The following is a 25,296-nucleotide window of genomic DNA, read 5'->3' on the forward strand; positions in this document are numbered from 1 at the left end:
TATTGATATAATGCAATAGTACAGTAGAATATTCTATTAACATTGTACATTTGTACATTTATATAACGTCGTCTGAATATATGGAGGTATTAGTGAATTTTGAAATTATAAATAAACACGATGAAAATTGTTAATTCGAAATAAGCGACACAAGTTTTAGAATTTATTGGAACGTAGTATATTGCAGTGTTTGTAACTGCACTTTGTTTGAAAAGAGATTAAATTTGTAATTTAATCGTTAAAATATTTAATATTGTAGATAATAAAATCGATTACGTATTCGTCGAGGAATCTGTGACTTAAATCTAGGACACTCCGTAAACGGAACGATATAAGTAGGGCAGAAAGAAATAAATATATAATTTAAAAATAGATTACAACATATATGTGTTATATATATATATATAATATAATATATATATATATTTATTGTCATTTTTATATATATATTATATATATATATATATATATAAAAGATTGCACAGATAAATTTTCAAAATCGTCTCTTTTTCATCGAGATATTATGCATAGCTAGGGAGAAATCGATTTCATGCATATCTAAGGAAAAATTGATTTCAAATACATGATAAAGGAATCTATAAGATAAATGCGAACATAATCTTTTTAAGGCTCTTTGCAATTAAAATTGGGAGAAGAAAAGAAAAGAAAATTAACGAGAGAAAGACGACATGCGATCAATCCAACATTTTTTCTCGGTCGCGGCCTTTCCGGAAAATTATCATCCACGGCAGCTTCGATCGTCGCGTTGACAGGCGATCTTTAATTAGAATTGAACTTGATTGACCGGCTTTGTCGACACCTGAGACTGTAGAACACGATCCAACGAGCTGCAACGGCAGGAAAGAACGCTTGTGTGTGTACATGTATGTATATACATATATATATACATACGCTCGATTGTGTGGGCGTGTGTACGTCCGTTCCGCTTACGCTAGCGTGTATATATGTTTGGCGTGCATGTGTATTACAGCGCGACTCGGCTATAGTTACCGCAATAAACCACTATACGGTTTATTAATAATGCCGTACGGTTCGATGTTTTATGGTCGTATCATGAACACTCGGCCATTTTCTTGCGCAATACTTTTATTCTCATAATAAGAAAAATGTGTCGATCGCGGCTCTCACCGATTTCAGAGATCTCCAAGAAAGAATCTAGGAGTCGGAATTATTCAATCGTTCAGGGGGAAAGAAATCTCTGCTTTTTTTTCAAAATTAACAAAAAACGATACAGCGTATCAAAGATAATAAATATACGAAATCACTGAAAACTTAGATAATTGCGATTATTATGACGTAGTCAAGCTCTGTTAATTACAAAGCGCATTTGGAGTTAATTGAACGAAAAGATGTTGTTGCTTACTTGCAATCTTAATTCATTAATTTCACACATCTTAAATAATCTTCTAATTATGATTTCGCTTAAATAGCAGTGAAATAGAAACGAAAGATTCGACTTTTGCCGAGAAAATCGCCTGTAATATCACACACTGTAAGAAAAAAAAAGAAAGAAACGGAGCTCTCTTGTGTGTACAATATAATAACGATATTAATGTTTACCAAGTCCGAGGCGAAGTTTATGTTTGCCAATTAGAAGTAGAATATCGGTAGGCGGAGGGCGAGAGAAAGCGCGAACGAGCGATCGATAATGGAATCACGTGCGCGCTAAAGAGGCGATCTCCGCTCGCGGAGAGCGCGAATAATCGACGCTCGTTTCGACTCGGCGTGGCAACTTTATCCGTTCGATCATCTTCGACGATAACGACCGACGAGGATGATTGCCCGATGACGCCGGATGAGAATCGCTGCGTTTTATATACAATAAATATATATATATAATATTAGATTATACATATATTTATTTTTTTGCAATTTAATATTTTATAATATTATATTTGCGTATAAAATATATAAATATATAAAAGACGATATTATATATACTAATATATATATATATATATATATATATATATATATATATATATAATATTACGAATATATGTAATATACTTGAACAGACGAAACAAACCGGCGACAACTCGATTCGGCTCGTGACGTAACAAAATAAATATGAGAGCGAATAATAACAAATTCCGCTTAATCTTATCGTTTACAATAAATATTGATACGAAAGTTAGGTTGCGCTATCGGACCGCGACCGCGATATTACGCGTGCAGACTAAAATAATAATAATTCGCTTCTAATCTTCGCTTAACGCGCGAGAGGGAGAGCGACGAGAGGGAGCGGGAGATGGCGGCCATCGGTCTTATCTTAACAAAATAACTACGCAATTAGAATGTAGGAAACCGTACGAAAAGTTACTGTCGATGCAACGTCCCCTTTGACCGGACACGCCGGTCCAAGTCTGTCGTGCTTTTCCCCCGCGACTTATTCGATATCTACAGGTGGATCGCGTTATCCCTTGCTCTAAATTTTTCAGCTCGACAGAATCAATTTCGATTTTATGAAACTTGCGATTTCCTAACTCATACGAATATACAATTCTTGGGTAACTTTACGGAGTCAATTTTTCATACGATCGCCTGTTATTTTCTCCAAGAACTTTAATTTCTAATTGATGAATCATCCGCGATCCTCTTTTTAGAAACTCGATTTCGGGCCGCATCTTGACTTTTTCAAGCTTCGATTTTCATTACATTCTCCGAGCTGCGAGCCGCTGGCGGATTACGAAAAAGGAAGGAATATAATAATACGCATTAGAAAAGCCGAACGGTGGTTATGTGGCAGTCCACACCGATTCCCGACGAAAGGATTCGGCGCGAGGTTACGTTGTATGCGTTCCGCGGGTTCCGCGGTATTATTTTCAAACTGTTAATTATCCGCCATAGTGAAATTACGCTATTACATGATAATTACATCGGTGCGGCCGTGTATGTATTACTACAGGCCACGAGCGAGCGCTGAATGTCGTTTCACGCCCGACTCACCTTGATGGATATTTTCCATTCTAAGTCGCGTCACTGATTATAGTGATTTTCACTATGCAACAAATTTCGTATTTCCCTGCCTTTTCGCATTTCACGATACGTACCTCGTCGTCGTCGTCGTCGTCGTCGTCGTCGTCGTCGTCGTCGTCGTCGTCACTATCGCCGTGCTTAATAGTACAGTAGTAACGTCATGTCTGCGAATGTTATTACATACGTCGTCGCCGAGCGCTCGCACACGTTCGGCCAATAGATGTCATAATAATCGCCATCGAGATTTATAGGATCGAGAAAATAATCGACCTCCATGCAATATAAACATAAAAAACGAATATAAATAATATTATTGATATTCGCCGTTATAAGTCGATCAAGCCAGAACAGAGTCGACAAACAAATACGTCAAAACATTCCAAAACGTAAACTCTCCTCCGTTCTGCAAATATTTTGTATTACCATCCTCGAAATTATTTTTCAAATGTCAACTTTTCTTTCATACCGTGGTATCAGTTTGTAGTATCGGTTAGATTTTAGGATAACGATATCTTCATTGACAACCGCGTTGACAGAATCGAGTGATAGACACGCACACAACAGTATTATCCGTCAGCAGATTATCCCTAACCCGTTCGTTTTTATCGGAGCAGTGGGGATAGTACAGCGCGCGCTGTTACACGTTGCGATATAATACGACATGTAGTTCAATGCCGAGGATGCATCGTCTCATCTTGTCTCGCGTACGAGAACGAGACGAGCGAAACGAGCGAGCGAACAAACGAACGGGCTGACGACGCTCGTAGGTGGGAGCGCGCGAAAAGGAAAAATGCGAGAGCTCAAGGATAATCTACGGGCGCGAGCTCGGTTGAGCGTCGCTGCATTAATAATATACGATACCCGTAATGGCATCGGGCGTATACGAACGTATATATTGTATAATAACTTCCAAGGCCTTATAAACGTTTATTATTTACCGCGTAACGTAATGGCGAGCAGGCTTCAGCTTCTCTCTGTCTCTCCGCATCTCGGTTCTTTCTCTTGCTCGCGCTACCTCCCCCTCCCCTCCTCCCTCTCTTCCCCCCCTCTCTCTCTTCGTTCTCTCGGGCGGTTATTAAAAATAATATTATAACACACTCGCATTTTTTCCCGCCGCATGTCCCTCCTACTCCTCCCTCTTCCGTTCTTTTCTTTCCTCGAGACGAGAGATTACTGGCCGCCGGATTTTCGGCGAGTAAATAGCCGGGCGTTTGTGTGCGTTTCGATTTTTTTATTTTCTTCTGGAATAATTATTGAAAATGCATACAGATATTTTTTGTTCACCATTTTTTATAATACGTCGCAGTTTGCGTCCATCGCTCTGAAGAATTGTTACCATTTATCGAATCTACTATATTATACCGTTAGTTATTTCCTCAGATTTATTAAATTTTTATTACTTATTTATTATATATATAATGCGAGAGAGATATACTATATTGATATTATATGTGTAAAGTAAATTCATTGTAACGTTGAGTTAATTAATGCGTGACAACCGTGAATCGAAAGTTAATCGGTTCCAACATTTTCTCGAATATAATCAGAAGCACGCCGCCGAAAAATATCGAACTAAACGCGAAATATTTCAAGGGATGACGGCTCTTTTCACTCGCTCTTAGAGGTATTCAGAGAGACTTATCATTCATCGAGGAGAGATTTATTTCGAGCCTCGAGCAAGTAGAACAAGTGTCTTGTTACTAGCTCCCTCGGCTCAGAGAAAGGAAATCCGAAAAAAGAAATCGTTACGTTTACAGAGCCGCGCCCATAAGTAACATATAACGTAGCCTAATATAGGTATATAGCACTATACTTTGTATATATAATAAATAGAAGAACATGACACGAGACATATAGACTAATGTGTAACCAACTTTAAATGTCAAAGCGGATATTATTGTACAAGAGAGATAAAAGAAATGGGATCCGAGTTCTGGGAATTTTTGTACAACTTTACGACTGGCGGGTTTATATTATAAATATTTCAAAATCTCCGATATTTTATATAAGATATATAATATATAAAACTCATCCGGATTTAAAGATAATAATTCGAAGCAGCGCTATAAAACTAACATAAAAAAATTTAATAATTTATAAAATAAAATAAAAGAGAAAAATCTTACATCTTTCCTCGATACTTCTGACTTGGCCTGAAAAGGTCGGGCATCATGAAACGAGCGTTTCAAGCGGGAATATATGCGTTTATAAGCCTACCCGCTGAATCATTAACGGCGAGTTAATCTCGGCCGCGTGTTTAGTACAGAAGAGGTCGCTTAATATTTCGCGAGTTTCGCGATCCGCGGTATATTAAACGTCGGGCGGCCCGAAATATCCGCCAAGAATCGCGACGCACGGCTCGTTCGCGGCGGCTGGTAATGCAAAAAAAAAAACGAGGACACTGAAGAATAAGTTCATTGACTTGCCGCGAGTAATTCAACGTTTCTGTCGCATCGGGAATTGATTTCACAGCTGCTTCCTCACAATCGCGTCGGCAATTATAAAACTCGCCTCACACGTCGGGAATTCGCAAGCGCGCGTATCTAAATCTTTGTACCTGTATCTTTGTTATATTCGACTCGTATGCATTTTAAAGCGTAGACTTTAATTCTTAAATTCACACTTTATCTGTCTTACATCGGATTCCCTGAAATTGGATTTATGACGCCGCCGGAATAAGGAATTTATTCTGTTATTAATTATGATGACTACAAGTCAAGAGTGATAATTAACACGCATAAAAACTGAATAAATCACTGACTAAATCACTTTTTATAAGATCGCTGCAAATTTGTTCCATAATTCATTACAATCACAGAGCATGTTATTATCTCCTCTTTTTCTTTAAAGAATAATTTATTTTTCTCGAGCTCAAAATTTACTCGATACTTATTTAAACAAATTAATTGTGTTTCCATGATTCAACAATACCTATCGCGTACAAATTCCATCTTTTAAATGTACATTAACGATTTGTCTTTTTTACCTGAATTTCTTGAAGATTAAAATCTTGCGAGTATAATTTTTTGTATAATTTTCCCACTACTAATTATCGTAGTAATATATCAGGAATGTATAATAAAAGATACGCATAATTCAAAAATTGACCAAACTAGTTTGTAAGAACTACAAAACTGCTTCATTATATAAAGTGGAATTATTTAACTATATAATCTAGAGAGAGATCACATAAAATTACACATTTCGTACGTATATTTGAGTGATTATGATATAGATATTGCTGTAGATATAGATCTTTCTACCATTATCATTAGTAATTTTTAAAATTTGCTCGGTCCTTTTTTTACTTAACCATATCATCTGATGAACGTTGATACATATGATTGAAGGGTTAATCGCCCGCCGACCGGGATGCAACAAGCGCCATTGTGAAAAAAATCTCGGGAAACGCTAGGCCAGCACGAACACGCACGCTGAAATTTCTACGATGCTGAGTAAGCGAGGGAATTATTTTCTTCCCCTTCCCCTCCTCTCTCCCGTTCACCCTTGTGGAGGGAGACGACATTATTGCGTCGCGGTTAAGAGCGCGTTCACGTGTATTTAGTCCTCTCCGCCGTCTCCTCCTCCTCCTCCTCCTCCCGTCTCACGCGCCTTTCCTGCTCTCGCTCTCGCTCTCTCTCTCTCTCTCTATTTGCACGCCCGCACGAAACTCGCATATTATATTCTCCGTAAAACGGCCGCCGTAACCACGCACGCGAAAAATCATTAGTATATCTTCGTCACCGCGTGTGCATTCTTCTGCGCGATTTATTCCCCGCTCGCGAGGAGTTATCGGGACATGGGAGGGGAGGATCGCGCCATTTATACGGGCTATTTTTTCCCTCGAGGCAAATAAATTCTTAACCGCATGTCTTGATTCTGGATTCGTTCAAGAATGCTGCACATCCCGTACAATCCAATAACAGGTACAAAGGCAAAAATAACCGTTCTACGTGATTTCTTTTCAGAAGGAAAAATTTGTCGTCGACGTGTCAGTTCTTGAACAGATTATTCTTTTCTTTCCTGTCATTAACGCAAAGATAATCTCATTGTTATAGCGATTATAAAATCGTCCCATCTAAAACAATTTTTTTCACTTGTCAGCTTATTCGAGTCACGCGAGAATCAATTTTTCCAGATATTTTTGCGAATTTCTCAATCCCCATTTTCTAGAGATGAACGCTAATTCAATTCAACGATGCGCGTCGTCACCTACATAATACGGGAAATACGATATGTGAAATTCATTACATATGAGGAAAATGCTCGATAAAAACTTGTCAATATACGATTAGCTTATTAGTTTCAAATATTAATTTCAAAATCAATCATTTTCTTCATGCGCTCCTTTTTTCGTTTACGCGAAATTTCCTTCTAGGCCTTCCTTAATTCGAATATGTCGCGTTTGAATCGTTAGGATTGATAAAATTCGTGAGATAAAAACTGGGATAAAAAATACCTCGCAGCAACGCGAAGAGCGGAGATCCGAAGAGAGCAGAAGGAAGGGAGGATGCGTCAGGAGCAGGAGAAAGAGGAACACGACGAGCAGGGATAATCTGATTTTCAGCAACTTTATACGTTGCGCTTCGATTAAAATCCAGCCAGCGTGCAGGCCCGATGTAGTTGTTCCGCTCGTGCCTTCTCGAGAGAGAGAGAAAGAGAGAAAGAGAGAGAACGTGTGGAAAGAGAGGGTTGGGGGCGCCCCGCGGTGGTTGACCAGACACCGCCAGTAGCCGAGCATCCCTTCTCATTTAGTGGCGCGTTTTAAGCCCGGAATGAGCGCACGTCACTTTACAAACGACACTTTGGATGCTTCTTAGTCCTTCTCTTGCTCTTTACGCCACTTAAAATCTCTTTAATAAATAATATGATCCGCGACCATCTCATTAAAACTTAACGATATATTCTTCGACGTATTTGAAATTTTTTCTTTTTGTAAAAATAAAAATAAAGCCATACATTTTTAATTTGCAACATTAAATATCTTTAGCGGCAAATCTGTAACATTACAAGATCGTCAAAGCTCGCTCGAAAGAAGAATGCAGACATTCTACTCGGTGGAATAGCATAATTAAAAGCGATTTGGCATATCTCATATTATTGATTTTATAAGATAAAGGCATAGATTAAAATTAAAGTGTAGGAAAACTCAATTAAACTTGAAAACAATATAAACGGCGGCTTTTCTTGGAACGCAAACTAACTCGTTATCTTCGTAAAGGACGCGAAAATAAATATGTAAATTGAACAGGATATATTATCATCGTTCGATAATATATACATATATATACATATATATATAAAAGTTTCACCGCATCGTTGAAAGAACACGCGGATTTTCTTCAACTTGTCGCGAGAGCGGGAGGGGATAAAAAGAATCTTTAGAAAAAATCCTAAGGAAACGAGACACCGAGAAACGAAATGTGAAGGAGAAACATATGAAAAGAGAGAAAGGAGGGAAAAAGAGAGACGAAAAAACAAAAGGAGCAAGAAAAAGAGCTTAGCGCGTACGTAGAGACGTTATTGAAACGCAAATCACGTTGCGCAACCCGCCGTGCCGTGGCCGTAGCGGGGCCCGATCGGAATGTCTTGGCATTAATAAAATATGAAGTATAAAAAGTTATTAAAAGGAGTAACGAGGAATTTAATGTTTATTCATACCCGGACGCGCGCGGGGGCGCGCTCGGCAAAAGGACGCGATGGAGGGCAGTGAGGAGGGATGACGGCTTTGCATATTAAAAATCGTAAATAACGCCGAGCGGCATCGCCTCCGTCCCTCTCATCGCCTCCCCCTCGCACCCTCATCCTGCCAGGCCTTTACGATTATGATAAATTTTAATCTCCACCGTGAAATCTCCTTTAATGTTCGTATTCCCCCCTTCTCGACTCCCCTCGTCACCCCCTTTGTTGTCTCTCGTCGTTAAAGTCATTCGCTCGTCGAGCGATCGGATGGGCGTAATTGTTCTTCGTGAGACACGTGGGCTACGATCTTTGACACTCGCGCATACCCAGTATAAAACTCGAGTTTGAATTATACGATGTTTTTCATTAGAGAGAGGGAGAGAGAGAAAGAAAGACAAAGAGAGAGTGCGACTGTGACACGTATAGTTTAATATGAATAATTATAAGGAATCTCATATTGAATTGACATCGAAGGTCTTCCAACGGTATTATTACTATGTCTCGCGATATAAAATTATGTAACGTATTGAATTTTCTGACTTGATAAAATTTTAATTGAAAATATATAATATTGATTATATATTGGAATATGTAATACTGAATGTAATATATTTTTAACTAGTACACTCTGCGTAGTGAGGCACAAGTATGATGATTCTTTTAAAGATTCTACAAAAATATACATGTGTACGATGTTTGAAAATTATAATAATTTAATTATATTTTACATCAGAATTATATATATATATATATATATATATATATATATTTCTTTTATTTATAAGATTTATTTATGATTTATGTTTTATGATTTATGATTTATGTAAAATTACAAAATGTGAAAATTATGAAATATTAAATTTTGTTTATAAATAAATTATATTTTTCTCCTTTTCTCTCTCTCTCTCTCTTTTTTCTCTTGTTTTATTTGATAAAACTTTTTAAATTCAGAATCAGAAAATGTTAAAATATTTCTCTTCTTGTTCAAATCGCAACGTATATATAGCGCCTACCGCGCCGCTTTCATCCGTCATTCGATTTGATCTTATCGCGTACAAGTACCGTTGCGACCGCGACGTGCTTCGCGTGCCTGTAATGAGCATTAATTCGAGTCACTCGGACTTACGGAAAAGTTTTTCCACAAACAGTCGGTGCGACGAGTGCGATTGCCTTTGGCGATTACGCGAATAATCGTCGTTGATCGCGCTTGTATGAGGTGCCGTCGATTGCGGTTCTGCCGTCATATAAGTCGAGTTACTCACCTGCAACAGAAAGAAGAATTTGTTGATTAAACGGTTAACCAGTTGGTGGACGGAAAGGCGAGAAGGAAGGAAGGAAGGAAGGGGGGAGGATCGACGCGTTGCGTCGACAACATTATAGTGTCAGCAGTTTGGCCGACACGCGTTAAATATGCGATTAAACGATAGACACGACGGTCCTGCACAACAAAGTATCGGGGATAATTTCATACTGAAATAATAAAAGATAATGGAACGTGGAAACGCGTAAATATTTATTGTCGGCCGCGCAAGAGCGGACCGCTCGTTACCGCAGATTGATACGACGATAAATCGTTAAGTGCGGCTATTAAAACTCCTGAATAATCTAATCGCATTGTATGGATATTATAGTGTGTATATATTATATATATATATATAATATATATATATATACACACACACGCGCGCGCGCGCGCGCGCGCGCGCGCGCGTGTGTGTGTGGTGTGTGTGTGTGTGGTGTGTGTGTGCGCGGATTGCGGAAAAAAAAGATGATATTTCCGCATATGCTTGATCGATAAAGTTTCGAGTACACGATGAGAACACGTTTGCTACAAGTATCCACATGTTTCGTTCGATAGCTATAAACTTTATGAGATTTTATAAACTTTTGCAAAAGTTCTTAAAAAATATTCGATTAAGTTACTTTTCATATTCTTCATAGATTTACAAATTGTAAAAATTTTAAATTATTATATTTTGTAGCATTTTTCCCCATCATGTCTTGCAAAAAATTGATATACTTATTTCAATATCAATTTATCACCCAATCTGCAAAAAATAATCTTGCGCATCTAATAAAAAATAAATGTCATATAAATCTTGATATAAACAGACCAAATTTTATTTTCAAATATATTTCTCGATGCTTTAGTCCGCGCGATAAATGCGAATGTATATTATTATAATATACATCGTCGCCTTAATAAAAGCATCCCGTAATTCCATTTTTCGCTAAATTTCCAGATGTCCAAATATTACTTTATTAATATTAACGCTCTGAAAATATCATAATGTAGTCGCACAAATGGAGAGTCTGATTTTTTATAATTATTTATTTTCTGCAGTCGTGTCAAACAATGACCAAGGCGCTTCCCGTGAAAAGGCATTATTTCTGCATCTATAAATCATATAAATATGTATATTCTTTTGCTTTTCATATATAACTTTTTTAATAAACAATGGAAAATTACGTGATTAAAAGAGGTCACCGTTTGAGTTAAGCTTATATAACGTTATATATACTAAAGTAACATAACAATCTTTACATCATAAAGATAAAAAAAATATAATTTTTATCCATTTTAACATTCGCTAATAAAAAAAAATGAAAGATCGAAAGACGTTTTTACAGATTTGGATTACGCCGATCACAGAATTACATCCAACGGCGAGAGATATCGTGTCTAATCTGCTCTCTTCTCCCCCTCTGACACTCGCAAATGTCGGCGTAATCCCTTTCCCGGCACAACGGCTCTCGATCATCGGCGTCACTCGCGTTATCTATTCGCGCGTAGACGCGGCGATCGCGAAAATCGCAAAGCGGGATCGGCCGAGGGAAGAGAACGGTACACGAGTATCGCGAAACACGAGGGAGCGGCTCGCGAGCCTATCGGGGTGCGATTAAAATATAAAATGGGTTTCGAGGATTCGGACGGTGTTACGCGCCGTTTCAATTATTGTCGCCCTAGCGCTACATACAATTTTTGTCACTGTCCGATCGCGGCTTTCCACCTACCTACCTCACCCCGCGCCTGTTCGTCAACCTCTCTTCCCCCCCGCTCCCTCACCTGCTCGATTTTTGCGCCCTGCCTGCGACCGTCGCCCGATTTTTTCCCGCGAGCGCCGATTTTTTTCCGCCCTTTTGCCAGAGCCGCAAAACGGCGCAAAAATGCGATACCGTTTTGCCGAGCCCGGATTAGCGGCAGATCGCTCCGCCGATTTGGTTCGGGCTTCCACCCCCCCCCCCACACCCTTCCCTCTGCCCCCCTCTCCGTTCGTACCATCCCTTTCGTTGCATCGACAAGCATCAACCGGCGAGCGCGTTTTTTTTCCATTTCAATCCTTTGCTCTCGAGATGAGCGGCGAGTTTTAGCCGCGATCGCGCGCGAATCTCCTCTCGATGGTGACGCCTGCGATCATGTTTATTTAATCGACGAACGTGCGAAAGATGGCTGCTCGATACGCGCGCGAGAAACGGCGCTCGCACGCTAAGCGAAAAACGTTTATGTCACTTTGTAGGCGCCATAAAAAGCGATTTATGGGGACACGTGTGCTCGCATTGCATTCGTATGTATTATATGTATCATATGCATCATGTGCATTATATAAGATTGGCGTCGATAGTTTTATTTTAAATTCGCACATTTACTAGATCGATCGTTATTAATATCAAGAACACGATCTAATGATAATTGTTGCTATTTAATATCTCGCGCTGTATCATTTTTTTCTGTATAATAAGATTTAAAATTGAAATCTAGATCGTTAAAATAAGATGATAAATGTAATTCTTTTTCCAAATTTAAAATGCGCTTGATCAATACATCGTATGCAAAAATTAATTAAATATAGAATTTAATATTTTTCATAATTTATTTTTTGTAAATTAATATTAATTAATATTAACTAATATTAATTACAACATTTTTTATCGCTCAAAGTTTATAAAAATTTAATTATATATATATTAAATTTATAATTTGAATTTAATTAAAAATGCGTAGGAATCTTTTTGATATAATTTCCTTTCAATTTTTTATATTAATTTTTCATTATTAGGAATAGAGATATTTTATCATGTTCCTCTTTTATTATTTTTCTCAGACTACTATTTTATTCGATTCATTAATTTTATTCGATTCTACTAATTTTAAAATGCGTGCAAAAGTTAAATTCTCGATCGTATTCGCGTTAGTTTCGTAACACCGCGATTACAAAGGGATGGGGAAAGATAGTCGAGAAAGGATGGGTAAGCCGTCTCGTCGCCGCGTGGAAGGAATCTCGAGCGAGAAGCTCACTCGAGATGCCGCGAAAACAATGTCGAGGGTGAACCGAAATATACCTAATTGTCGAGAGTGAAGCCGGACGGAAGAGTGGAAAAGACGCCCCGGAGTAGAGAGGAAAAAGAAAGAGGAACGAAAATGACACTGGGTCTCTCGCACAGCTTTTCTCTCCTTTTCTCTCTTTCACCCTTCTTCCTTCTTCCTCATCCATCGTTCCACTCTCTCAGCTGCGCTCCTTGTCTCACCCGGCACACTTGCTTTTTATCGACAGCCTGCTTTAACCCTCCAAGCGCGGGGTTCACGTCGATGGTGACGCGGTTGGAGACAGCGAAGGACGAGTGCTTTACGACAGAGGAGGATGGAAAATAGAGAAAAAGAGAAAAGAAGAAGGAAGAGAGAGAGAGAGGAAGGGAAAGAGAGAAAGGGTGGCTCTGGTCGGTGAGCGGTCGAGGATACGGTCGGGGCATTAAACCCATTTAAATATAACCAATACCGTGGGGTGCCTTCCACCCTCTCGGTTATATGGATATGATTTTTACCGTTCATTCGCGTATAACCCGTAAGCCGCGCGCAGATGCACACGTACTCTTGTCCGCTCTTTGACCGCGAGAAATATCTACTCGCTCTCTCTCCCGTTCCTCCTCGTATTTTTTATTAAAAACTCGCACAGTCGCCAAAGAGAGGAACGCGCAAGCTACGCGATTGGTTCTCGCATCCGAAACGACCGTTCGACCAAATAGAATCGATACTCTTTTTTTTTTTTTTTGAAATACGAAAAAGGAAATATCGCGCATACACTTTACGAGCCAGTTACATATAACTTTTCACAAGATCTACCACCAAAATAGCAACATACAGGATGAGACAATAATTATTATCATCTTAAAAATCGAATCTGTCTAAAAGGATCTAGGAGGTTTGTGTAATAAAAAAAATATGATGATAGTCCTTTTCGTCCACGGCATATAATAATTTTCAATCATCATATAGTAATTTTTGCTCAGGTGAAAGCGCTTCGAAAATATCAAGGTCATTTTCATTTCTTTAATTCGGTATGTATATTTTTCCCATAATATGATAGAGAAGCTCAAAACAAGTTCAGGGCTCATGACACAAGATTATTAAACAAGATTAAAAGTAAGAAAAAACATATAAATATATTTCTTATGCATTCAATTATTTTTATCGGCTGCGACTTTGAATGAATAATTTGTTTTTGCTTCAGTTGATGCGCTCGTAGAAGATTATATTTTGATAACCTCCGAAAATATTTATTAAATTATTTATATTTTGCGCAGAAATCAAACGATATGATGAACATGTGTTGAAGATTACTTGCATTTATATCTTTTTAATGAACATGTTTTCGTCTGACCGGCGTTTTATCGCTCTACACAACTAATTAATCAATCCTTGTATTTATCCCAACATTGTCCGAATAAACTGCGCAATCGAGATTTCTTGTTTAAAGAAAAAATATTTCGTGGATTTGGTACGATTCGCAACTATGTTTAAGGCGAAAGTTTCGTAAATCAAATATGATAACCTTTGTAATATTTCCTTTTGTTGAGAAGATATCGTTGACAAGATTGGCAACGTATTCTAAAATTTTTTTAAATGTTAATAATTTTCAATAAAAGACGATCGCTTGGAAACTAGCACTACGAACATAATTTTTACTATTAAGACAGTCAAAATGATGTATACTGTTGCTTTCGATTCCTCAAATATCAATATCTGGTGTTGCGGTAAAGTTGAAAAGAAGTATCCCAATATACATCAGAGTTACGACATGTTGAAACTTGGAAATCGCCATTCTTGAATCTTTTGCGGGTGTTTACTCGAAAGTTTACCCTTATCATTCGTGTATCCTACGATCTCTTTCGAAATCCTGCTACTCGGGATCACGTTCGCGGTGCAATCAATGGCGCTACGTGAGCTGAGATGAAACAGCATAAAGTCTTATGTAAGTCGGTAGATAAAGAGACACAAGAGGAAAGAGAGAAAGAGAGATAGAAAGTGAGAAAGAGACAACTGAGTCACATGAAGTGCATTCGGGCTGCAAGAGCACGTTTGCCTTTACATCGAGTACTTACTACTTGACTCGGAGTGGCGCACGACTTTGCACCGCAAATACAAGCGCATTGCAACTTCATCGCGATGCGTTATCGCGCCACGTTTATCTCATCGAGATAAGAAAAGCCGATATAAACTAAATCGTTTTTTTTTTCTTTTTTTAAAATGTCTCTGCTTTTATTTTGAAATGATTGTGCTAAGCCTCGCGTGACTCATTTTTAGTAGAGTGCAATGTCATCAAAATTGTAAAAGCGGCAAATAAGATATACTCGTATGTTCGTATTGACTTTAAACTCTTTTGAGGAAATCGATATACGTGTTTCATTTTTAAATCATCAAAATTAGCAACGAAGAAGATTAAACGATACATATAAGTTTCAATCGAAAATAATTTAAAAGTTTCCTACGAAAATGGGGCGACGAAACTTTTGTTTTAATCGATGTCCTTAATAAATCTGCTTGAAGATACGATCTGTTATAATCCGACATTTTGTTTTACTAGGTACACGTCGAAAGAAATCTCATTGATATTCTTTGTCTCGCACTTTCCTCCTTCCGGTCGAACGAACAGTCGAAGATGATATAGTCGTGCGTAAAGAATGATCTTATTTAAACGTCGGACTTTTTCCTCGAAGACTCGGATTCGCCAACGGTGTGTTAAATTATTACGCGGCTCGCGCGTCTTTTACATCAACCTCTTCCTCCTTCTCTCTTCTCACTCTGGTAGACACGACTTTTAGTAGGGCGCAACCTCATCAAAGATGTAGGAGCGGCAAATAAACGTTTACGCTCGCGGTTGCTATCCTACGAGGCCGCGCGATACGATTTTTTCGCGATCGAAACGCTCCGGGTATTAAATTTCCCGCGCGCTCCGCTCCGCCCTTTTTTCTCCTCCCGCGGAAATAAAACTTTACGCATTCTGCCATTAAACTTTCTTAATAGGGTCGGCCGGCATTAAAGCGTTTCTCGCGCGCGCGCGCGCGAGCCGACGAAATAAATTTCAATACCTGCCCGATCACGGACGCGTATAAATAAAAACAACACGCGCGCGGCTTAACGACCACGTCAATATTTATTTGATGCCTCGAGGCTCTTAATGCCTTATATTAATCGAAGCCGCCACACCGATTTACTTATCGAACACAATCTTTATCTACCAGCTAGTATCGCAGCTGATGGATTATCGTAGCAGCGGAATTTCCAGACTGAACGACGCGACGAGCGTCTTAGATTAATTCGTGAGATATATTAAATAGATTCGAAAGAAAATATATATGCGAGAACGCCTTATCAATTTCATGCATCAATAATTGTTATTTAGATAATATTACTTCGTAGTACAGTAAAACATAACTCGACTTTATAAAAAAAAAAAAAAACATAATAAATGATAATTTATGTCATTACAATTTTATGACAGCGTTGTAGATTTATGTCTTGTTTGCAAAGTTGCTATTGTATCGCCGGTGAACTCCTAGTAAATAATATTCCAAGCTCAGTTTTTAAATTTAAATGATATCCACTTGAAATTTAAATAATATCTACTTTGAAAAAGTAGGACATCTCTTTAGCCCAGAGATAAGAGAACATCGAAGGGATATGGATGCGATTTCTGGGCAGAAGGGGGATGGAAGAGCTTTCGCTTCAGACAAAAGTCGAGTAACAAAGTGCGCGCGTGCGTACGCGACTGCAAGAGGAATGCAAATATCTTGGCCGATAATGCGAGGTCAATTCTCCGCCGTTCGTTCTCCGTTTGCTTTCTCAATCTCTTCCTGTTTCTTGGCTCTCTCTCTCTCTTTTTCCTCTCTCTCGAAAGGCACTCGGCAAGAACCTCTCGACATTACTTGCAATCGAGTAATTATCGAGACTACCGCAAAAACTCGCGCCTCTCAAAGTTCTTTGGATGGCGGGAAGCGAGAGAGCAAAGCGGAGAGTTGTAGTTAATACAATGTTTATCGAATCAGCTGAGCCGAAGATGATTTCTGCCGTATAATTCAAAGATCCGATTTCCGAAACGTCGTAAAACTTTGATCGCGCGATTTTAATTTTCTCGTTTTGCAATCCTCGAAGACGATATTTTTGTACACTCTTTTATTTAAATGTCGCGTGTCCTTTTAATTTCCTCGATGGCGAACGAACAAATTACTTAAAGTTAAAATTATATATTCGTTACTTTTAATTTCTCTTGGACGACGCGTCAATTCCATCAACTATAAATGTAATTCCGATAGGCAGTAATCATTTTTCAAGTAACCTTATTATATTATATAATGCGGATTGTATTAAAAATTAACTGCTACAATTTCTCATCCCAATGACTGTTTTATTTGACATTTTCGATATTTCTTACTTTATGACGACTATTAATTTCGAGCCTGGAAAATGTAGCGTCCAGTCCACTGCAGCTGCACTGTCACAATTATCCCGATCGACCCTACATATTTAAAAGTTAAAATTGATGCGTATAGATATATCGCGGTGAAGATATATCGCCGGCAACGGACTACAAATTATCGCCAGGTAAAGGCACAAAGCGTTATGTACCGATATACTTCATCCATATTGAGATCGCTCTGTCCCACAATGGGCTCTAACCGACTTTTATTCAAAAGCCGGGATTTTTCAACAAAGTTGATGAAAAACACGCCGGCGCCTCCTCCATGGCGAGCCGAGCCATTTATCCAATCACAGTCCGCGATACCGGGCGGCCGGTGAATTAATAAAAAAGCAATCTACAAACTATCGCAACGATTTATACGTGTAATTCCTTTGATTAACTCGCGGTATTGCCGCCCTGCGTTTTTATAACGCGCCCGTTTACGCGCCAGCGGAATTGCGCGACCGCGTCAATGATTGTAATTTTATTACATGTACAAATCGAAATTTCGACCTAGTCGCTGGATAAATTCGGCATTAGCGCAATCAACATTTAATATTAAAACGAGACGAGCTTCAATTATTCGAATCGCGAGAATAGAGATTAATTAACGTTTAAGAGCTCGCTCTATAAGCAACATTGCATAATCTCAATAGAGCAAACCATTCCAATTTTCCCGAGTCTTAGATTTATAGATTGTATCTCAATTATCGTTCGCGGATTTCGATATTTTCCGCTTGGGATCCGTTTGACAAAAAGTTGAGCAGCTTAATTTTAGATGATCGATGATAATTTTGTTCGTTAACTCATCTTTATTTTAATACTATAGAATGTTATATTCATAATGTATAATTTTGTAATATGAAATATAATATCTCTATTATTTTTCTCGTTGTACATAAATGCTCTAATATAAATATAGAAGGCGAGAATAAAAACTTAGAAGGCTGAAAATATCCTCGAGTCGTTTCAGTTATGTCAATTGTTTACGTATTTTTAAAAGATTAATAGAACGATAAATGCTTCTCTTTTCCTCTTTACTTATCTCTCTCTTTCTCGTTCGCTCTCTATCATCGGCGCAACGATTCGCGATGCATATGCGTGTACGTGACGTAGTCTCGCATCCCACGCGACCCCACGGTCACTGCCAATTAGGTGTGACTCGCATAATTTGCGCCATCATCCTAGACAATCGACGGCATCGCCTGGTAGTAAATGAGGAAAATCTACACACAATGCCTTCGTAATAGTGTACATGTCCCTTCCCTCTCTTCGCAGGGACGGCGACAGACACGTACCCCGCAGGACGTTGGAAGGTAATGGAGAGAAAGTCGGAGGAACGAAATGTGGAACTACAGAGAGGAACGCCGATCGCCGCCGCGATTAATGTTTACAGCACCATATATCGCTATCAATTTCCATTGTGATCATCGTACAAAAAAGATTGTATTGTGCTAACAACTCGAAAATTGGATGAATAAAATGAATGACAAATAGTTTCTTAGAATTCCTTTACACTTATATATCTGAGAGGCCTCTAATTTTTCCTCATTCTTTATGTATATTTTTAAACTAATCTCTCTCTCTCTCTTCCAAAATATTTCCTCATTAGAGCAATTCATTCATTATTAATCTACTTTTCCGATAAATGGATATTGCATTGTTTCACGCCGGCCGAAATCCAAATATACATTAATCTGAACCCTCCATGGCGAGTTAAATGGTGGCTGTCAAAGAGGCTCGTGCCAAAGGGTTCGGCCGTTCAGGCGATGAAAGGGATAGACATTCACAGAACGTCACAGGACGCTGGGTAGCGTACCTCTCTCTATATCAAATTAATTAGACTTTTGACTACGCATCGTCTAACGGAGGGCTTCTAAATGCATGGAGCGCGGCGGTGGAGGAAGATGGGAAGGGGTGACGGGGGGAAGGGGGAGGAGCGGGGGCGTCGCGCGGGCCTGCCGCTGGAAATTCGCGAATCTCGCGGCAATATCGCGGCCACTATGAATACGATACCGCTGCCGGTCATCGCGCACGCATTCCCCTCTCCCTCTGCAATCCCCTCGTGCCACCCGGCCGTCAACCATCCCTCCCGTTCCTCCCGTTGTTGGGTGGTTGTACGCGACCCGCGCTTGACGCGCGCTCGTCCTCTTTTCAGCACGCGCCGGTCCTTTGTTGACGCGTTCCTGTTTGTCATTCCGTTTGTCATTCCATTGCCGTTGTTGTTTGTCGCCCGCCGCCACGTACCGCGTCGCTGACGCTGTCATTGTCGGACCGCGAATCGCGGCCGATAAAATCGCAGAGGGATCGTTCGAGAGCGCGATCGAGACTGCGGACGCGCGAATAACAGCGCGCGTTACGGACGAATACGTCCTCCTACATACGGCCGATCGCGGTATACATTTGGAAAGAATGTACAATGTCGCACGGGGCCACAAAACATATGGATGCCGTTGACTCGTTTCAACGAGGCTCGTCGCGATACCGAAGATGGATATCGCGCTCGCAATTTGCGGCAAACTGCGCGCGCTTCAACTTTATGCGTTATAGGCTCGTCAAGGAAATAATTGACATTACCATTAGTTGACGCAAATATGCTAAAAACTTTAATAACACATCTTATGAACTTATTATTACAGATTTTATTCCACTTACTTACAATTAGTCTCATTAATTTTTTATTGTTTCCGTTTTTATTGTTAATTTTCCAGGAAAAAAAAAATAGAAAAACGACTTAATGCGTCATTATATGTCAATAAAAAAATCGTGATAATCGGAAATTTAAGATACTTAATGTCCTTCTATTTATAAAAAATGAAAAAAGACATTTTATAATCACAAATTAGCTTAGATCTTTATCTCCAACGGTAACAAACTATATTTAAATTTGTCTGTAACATTTCGGTTTCGATTTGGCTCGAGGGATCTCTTCTTCCCTCGCTCATAATTCTCGACAAACGAAAGGGACCGCGGGAGATGGACACATATAGAGGAAGCACGAAATCGGGAATCGCGACATAACCATAAACGTAAATATAAAGCCGAGATGATAAACGCAGCGAGTATACTTAATAGCGTGGCTATTCTGCGCGAAGCACAGAGAAGAGCAAGTGTGCACGCACACGCATTTTCTCTCTCTCGTGTATAGAGAGTGGCACGCGAGTGCACGCACGCGTGTGAGTGCGCGCGTTTATCGCGCGCGCTTTACGCGTTTCGAGGCGATAGAGAGCGATAGGGGACGGAGAACAAGGGGGGAGGGGAGGGGCGCGCGAAAGGGATGAAGAGCCAGGAGATCGACGATATCGGACAACTGCTGCCGTCGATATTCGCATTCGTCATACAACGGCCACCCGTACCCAGATCGACCATCGCGATCGCTGATAGGCTCGCGGTAGTCCGGGAACAGATACCGGTGCCGCGAGCATCTCTTTAATTGATCGTTCCTCACTGACGATTTTAACGAGCGATCGCGACGACTGTTTGTTTCCGATTTTCGAGCGACGAGTCTTCTCGGATCAGCGACTTTTTGTGCGTGCGCTTTCGCGATGACGGCGCGCGTGCGTGTGTCTGTTGCAATCATCGCGCGTTTCCTGCTCGATACGGATTTTTTATAAACGTCGAACTGAAACGAGCCGATATTCGAGCTCATGTTTTTTACATTTTATAAAGATAAATAAAAAATGCTAGGCGAGTAGAGTCGATAGATAAATCTGTTTAACCTAAAAAATTAATTCGATTATTGGATTAATTATGTTGCAGAAGAAACTAAAAAATAAAGTTATTTATCAAAATTAAAATAGCATAAAACGAGTTTAATAAATCTCTTTTATTCCTGCGACTCTTCATAATTTTAAAATGAATCGAAATCTATTAATGTAGTAATATTATTTTTCTCGTGTTTTACTAATGTTTTACTATTATTAAACACATATACATTACATACTTGTGCACTCAGAAACAGGGATTATGAAAAGAACACTATCTCCATTAAGCTTTTAATAGCATTGCCAAGAGAATTTACAATCGCGCGAATAGACTTCGTAGCCTGAAGAACAAGCTCGAATGATCATCAGTTTGCTCAAAGCATTTAATTCTGTGCGTGCAAACAGGAGATGACGTTTCGCTAGTATAATGCGATAAGTTTATGCCGAGTTTTTTTTTTACGCGACAGTGTCACTTTCATTAGCGATTTTAACGACTGGTTCGGCCATGTAACGCGTCCTCATTCTTTATGTCCTCGGTGAAAATCGACTTGCGTGTATCGACTTCAACGATGATCGAAGATGCGCAGTCGAGAGGTTGCTGCGCATTCATTAATGCGGCAGCACGTCGTCATTATAGCAATTTTATTTGATATCGCACGTAATTATTTATCGATGTCGAATAGAAAAACGTCTTGTAATAAATATCCACATTCGTGCTTTTTTATTTAATGTCGCATTTATATAATACCGAATATGTTAGTGGATAATCGCGAGTTTTATTTATCACATAAAGAAATTGCAATGTAAATATGAAAATCGTGTTTAGCGTTAAATGTGCAACGTGAATATGGAACAAAGTATCTGTAAGATTCGATACGATATCTCTATTTTTACGTGAATCGATACAAACGAAGAAACGAACATAGAGTCGGTTAAGAAAAGCGTCAATAGCCTTAACTCGATTATGATGCGAAATTTACATTTGCAACGATGAGAAATGTCAAACTGAAACTTCATATAATCAGAAGATATTTAACGTTAATAATTGAAATATGGCACAGAATGGCGTATTCATTAAACTTTCATTGCGAACGAATCGGATTGTCCAAGAATTCCTAATCGAGACGAAACTAACAGATAAACTACATTTCTCGTCTTATTGTTTCGCTCTGTTTACCTTTTCGAAACTAAATAAATCTACCGACTTCTTCGTGATTTATTGCCTTTATTTAGTCGACGGCTAAGAATAGACCCCCGGTATCTTCGTCCTTCTTCATGATCCCGATCGCTCGAACGGAATCATTAAATCTGTGCACGGAATAGATCGTAACAATCAAACGGAGGTGAAGACAGTTGCAATAACGCCCGGAGTCATTCGACAGTCATCATCAAGCTTTCCTAACAGTTGTTCTTCATTATTATCATTGTGCGACGAGACTAAAAGGGATTATAGACAGAATGCATCAAAAGTTTTAAAATAGGAAATAGTTGAAGCCAATTTTTATTGATAAAAATTTGATGACGATTGTATGGTTAAGTGATTCTAAAAATTAATATTCTTATAAGAGAGTATTAATAAATACAAAATTTTAGACAAGTTTGGTCACATTTTCCAATAAATTTTAATTTCGACAGAAACTTAATTCCTAAAAAGTTTAATAACTGAAATATATATTGATTCGAAAAATAAGTAAAAAAATAATGGCGAATCCATGTCAATTTATCTGTAACAATTATATCGTATAAATCACCAATGACTCAAAGCAAAAGAGAAATTAGCCGTGTAAACAACACTGATAATGAAAGACCATACAATCTTGTACTTTCCTCTATTTCCTCTAATATGCCGACGTTTAAGAAGTAAACCACTTTCGATACACCCTGTACGTACATGTGACTGACGACAACTGCGCGATACGAGGCGAGGGGGGAGAGTGAGAAAGGGAGTTAAAAGGGTGGCAGGGGATGGTTGAGGACAAGGGGGAGGAGGGCATAAAGCTCGACTATAGAGCCCTCGCTTGGCAGGATGTAGGCGTATAACAATGACAAACCGTGAAACAATGCCGGGCACCACTGGAAAAATTCCAAAAAACGCGAATAATAAAAACGAGAGCTCGCGTGCGCGTTCACCGAGTCCCGTGTGTGTCCCGCATTGGTGGTGACTGGGGCGCGATGGCGTCGAGCGTCGGGCGTCGGTCGTCGGCATCGGTGTCGTTGTCGACGCCGGCGTCGGCCTACGCGATGTGCTGGTAGCGGGCGTCGGCGTCACCGTCGTCGTCATCGTCGGCGAGTACCCGCGCTGGCGGATGGTGATGGTGGTAGTGACGGCGGTGGCGATGGTCGTGGTGGTGGTGAGACAAAAAAATGGGTGGCTGGGAAGGGGAGGGGGAGGAGGAGGACGGGGATGGAAAAAATGCAAAAGCCCCGACGCGCGCGGCGCTTCGTCGGGGGACAATACGCGGCGATGAATGCCTATTATATTTATCTGTAACAGGCGTTCCATAAAGCAAATAACACAGAAGTGTAGCGAGGGAAAAATCGAGCTTTTTTTTCGACGCGCCGCAGCGCCGCGAGGACCCGGCGCTGAAAAAAAAAAGAGGGCGAGCCGACGCGGGGCGAAAAGAGAAAGGGGCGCAGCGCAGCGCGAGGGATGGCGTGGATACCATCGAGGCTTTCGGAGCGCGGGCGGCTAAAAATTCGAGTCCTAGGGCGTCGATATAGTCGAGCCTCTCTCTCCCCTTTCCTCCCTCTCCCTCAGGCTTCTCTCCGCTCGAGTCCTATTTTTTACGCGACGTTCTTTTTTTCGCGATGAAAGGGTTAATGCATTTCATCCGGCTATGGTATCGCAGGATGCGATATAACCCTACCATGAAATCCGTATAATCTTTTGTTGAACGAGAATGTATAACTTTCAGAGAAATGAATATGATGTTCTCTACATTATTTAGGGTTAATCTTTATTAATTCATCTTTATCATTTTTTTATACCATGATTGAAATTTTGCGTATCGCACAAAAAAATTTCAACATTTTAATTTTTCAATAAATTCCAAAATTCTAAATCCAAACATTTTGAAACCACGATGCAATAATAAAATTTTTTTCTTCTTTTCGTAATCATCACGTGTATATATATATATATATATATATATATATATATTGTATATATGAGTCATTGTTGAAAAAAATTGATATCTTGAATCAAATTCTATAAAATGCTTCAAATGTTAAAAATCACAAGTTCGATGTAGCAAGATACCACATATTATCATGACGACACTATCACCGAGTTAATTATAAACGCTAAATCGCGAAGAGTTAACACGAGTGTGGCAGTATTTCGTTGGGTAACCGCAGAAAATTTGGTGCGCCGTAAAACCTCTCGTGGAAGATTAGAAAGTGATGAAACGCCTTCGAGACTGCCGCGTCTCGAGATGTAAGCCACGAATAGAGATGAAACTAACTTCGTAACTTTCCGTCGCGCCACTTTCCCTATTGAAATTTTCCATTCGTCTCAAATTTTCCGTCGCATAAAAATCCGCACATCACTGTCACACAGGTTTCATTCTCGCAATTCTCAAACATAAGGTAATTCTCTCAATTATGTCGTGTTCAAAATTAACCTTTTAATATACTTTTTACTTTTTTTATACGCCGAATTAGTACATGTTTCACAGTTTGACCTAAAAAAGACTTGTACAGTTTCTATCTCAAAAATATTTTCTCAAGCTTTTTAACTTTATTTTATTTTCAAAAAATATTGTAATATTATCGATTTGAACAATAACAATGAAAATAATTTTTTAATCTTATTTTTTTAAATTGTAAATTTAAACATTTTTTTCTCTCTCCTTCTCTCGACATCTAAAATAGTTTAAATTTCGACTAGTAAATGATTTGTTATAAAATGAATTTCAAAAGTATTTAAAAAAAGAATAGAAAAAGCAATAGAAACTTGCGCGTGTAATAAGCGAGTTAATCATTCGTCGGGAAATCGCTCGTAATTTCGCTCAACGAGAGGTTCATCGAGATCGAGGCGAGCCACGTGGCGGTGAGAAGTGCCGGCACGATTTTATTGAGATAGGTCGCGGCGACGGTCGAAATACCTCGGCTTACCCCTTTGGCTCGAATTTTCGCGAGGAATCGCAATCGGATAAAGCCAGCCAGCGGGTAGC

At 39.3% G+C, this 25,296-nt stretch overlaps 1 protein-coding gene across 4 annotated transcripts in view; it reads right to left on the reverse strand.

Annotated features, from left to right (window-relative positions):
* The window catches only part of LOC105255611 (protein bric-a-brac 1), a 336,203-nt gene that overhangs the window by 149,712 nt on the left and 161,195 nt on the right, over nucleotides 1-25,296 (reverse strand). Inside the window, exon 5 of one of the 4 annotated variants that reach the window (XM_020028898.2) lies at nucleotides 9,626-9,944. The exons of the other annotated variants lie outside the window; for them this stretch is intronic. Within the exon in view, the coding sequence (XP_019884457.1) occupies nucleotides 9,795-9,944 (150 nt within the window). The 3' untranslated portion in view covers nucleotides 9,626-9,794. Of the gene's footprint in view, nucleotides 1-9,625; nucleotides 9,945-25,296 lie in introns of those variants that run through there. 4 annotated transcript variants of the gene reach the window in all.

The sequence above is a fragment of the Camponotus floridanus genome, unplaced genomic scaffold (assembly GCF_003227725.1).
Source record: "Camponotus floridanus strain SB8 unplaced genomic scaffold, Cflo_v7.5 scaffold2, whole genome shotgun sequence".
Classification (NCBI taxonomy): domain Eukaryota; kingdom Metazoa; phylum Arthropoda; class Insecta; order Hymenoptera; family Formicidae; genus Camponotus; species Camponotus floridanus.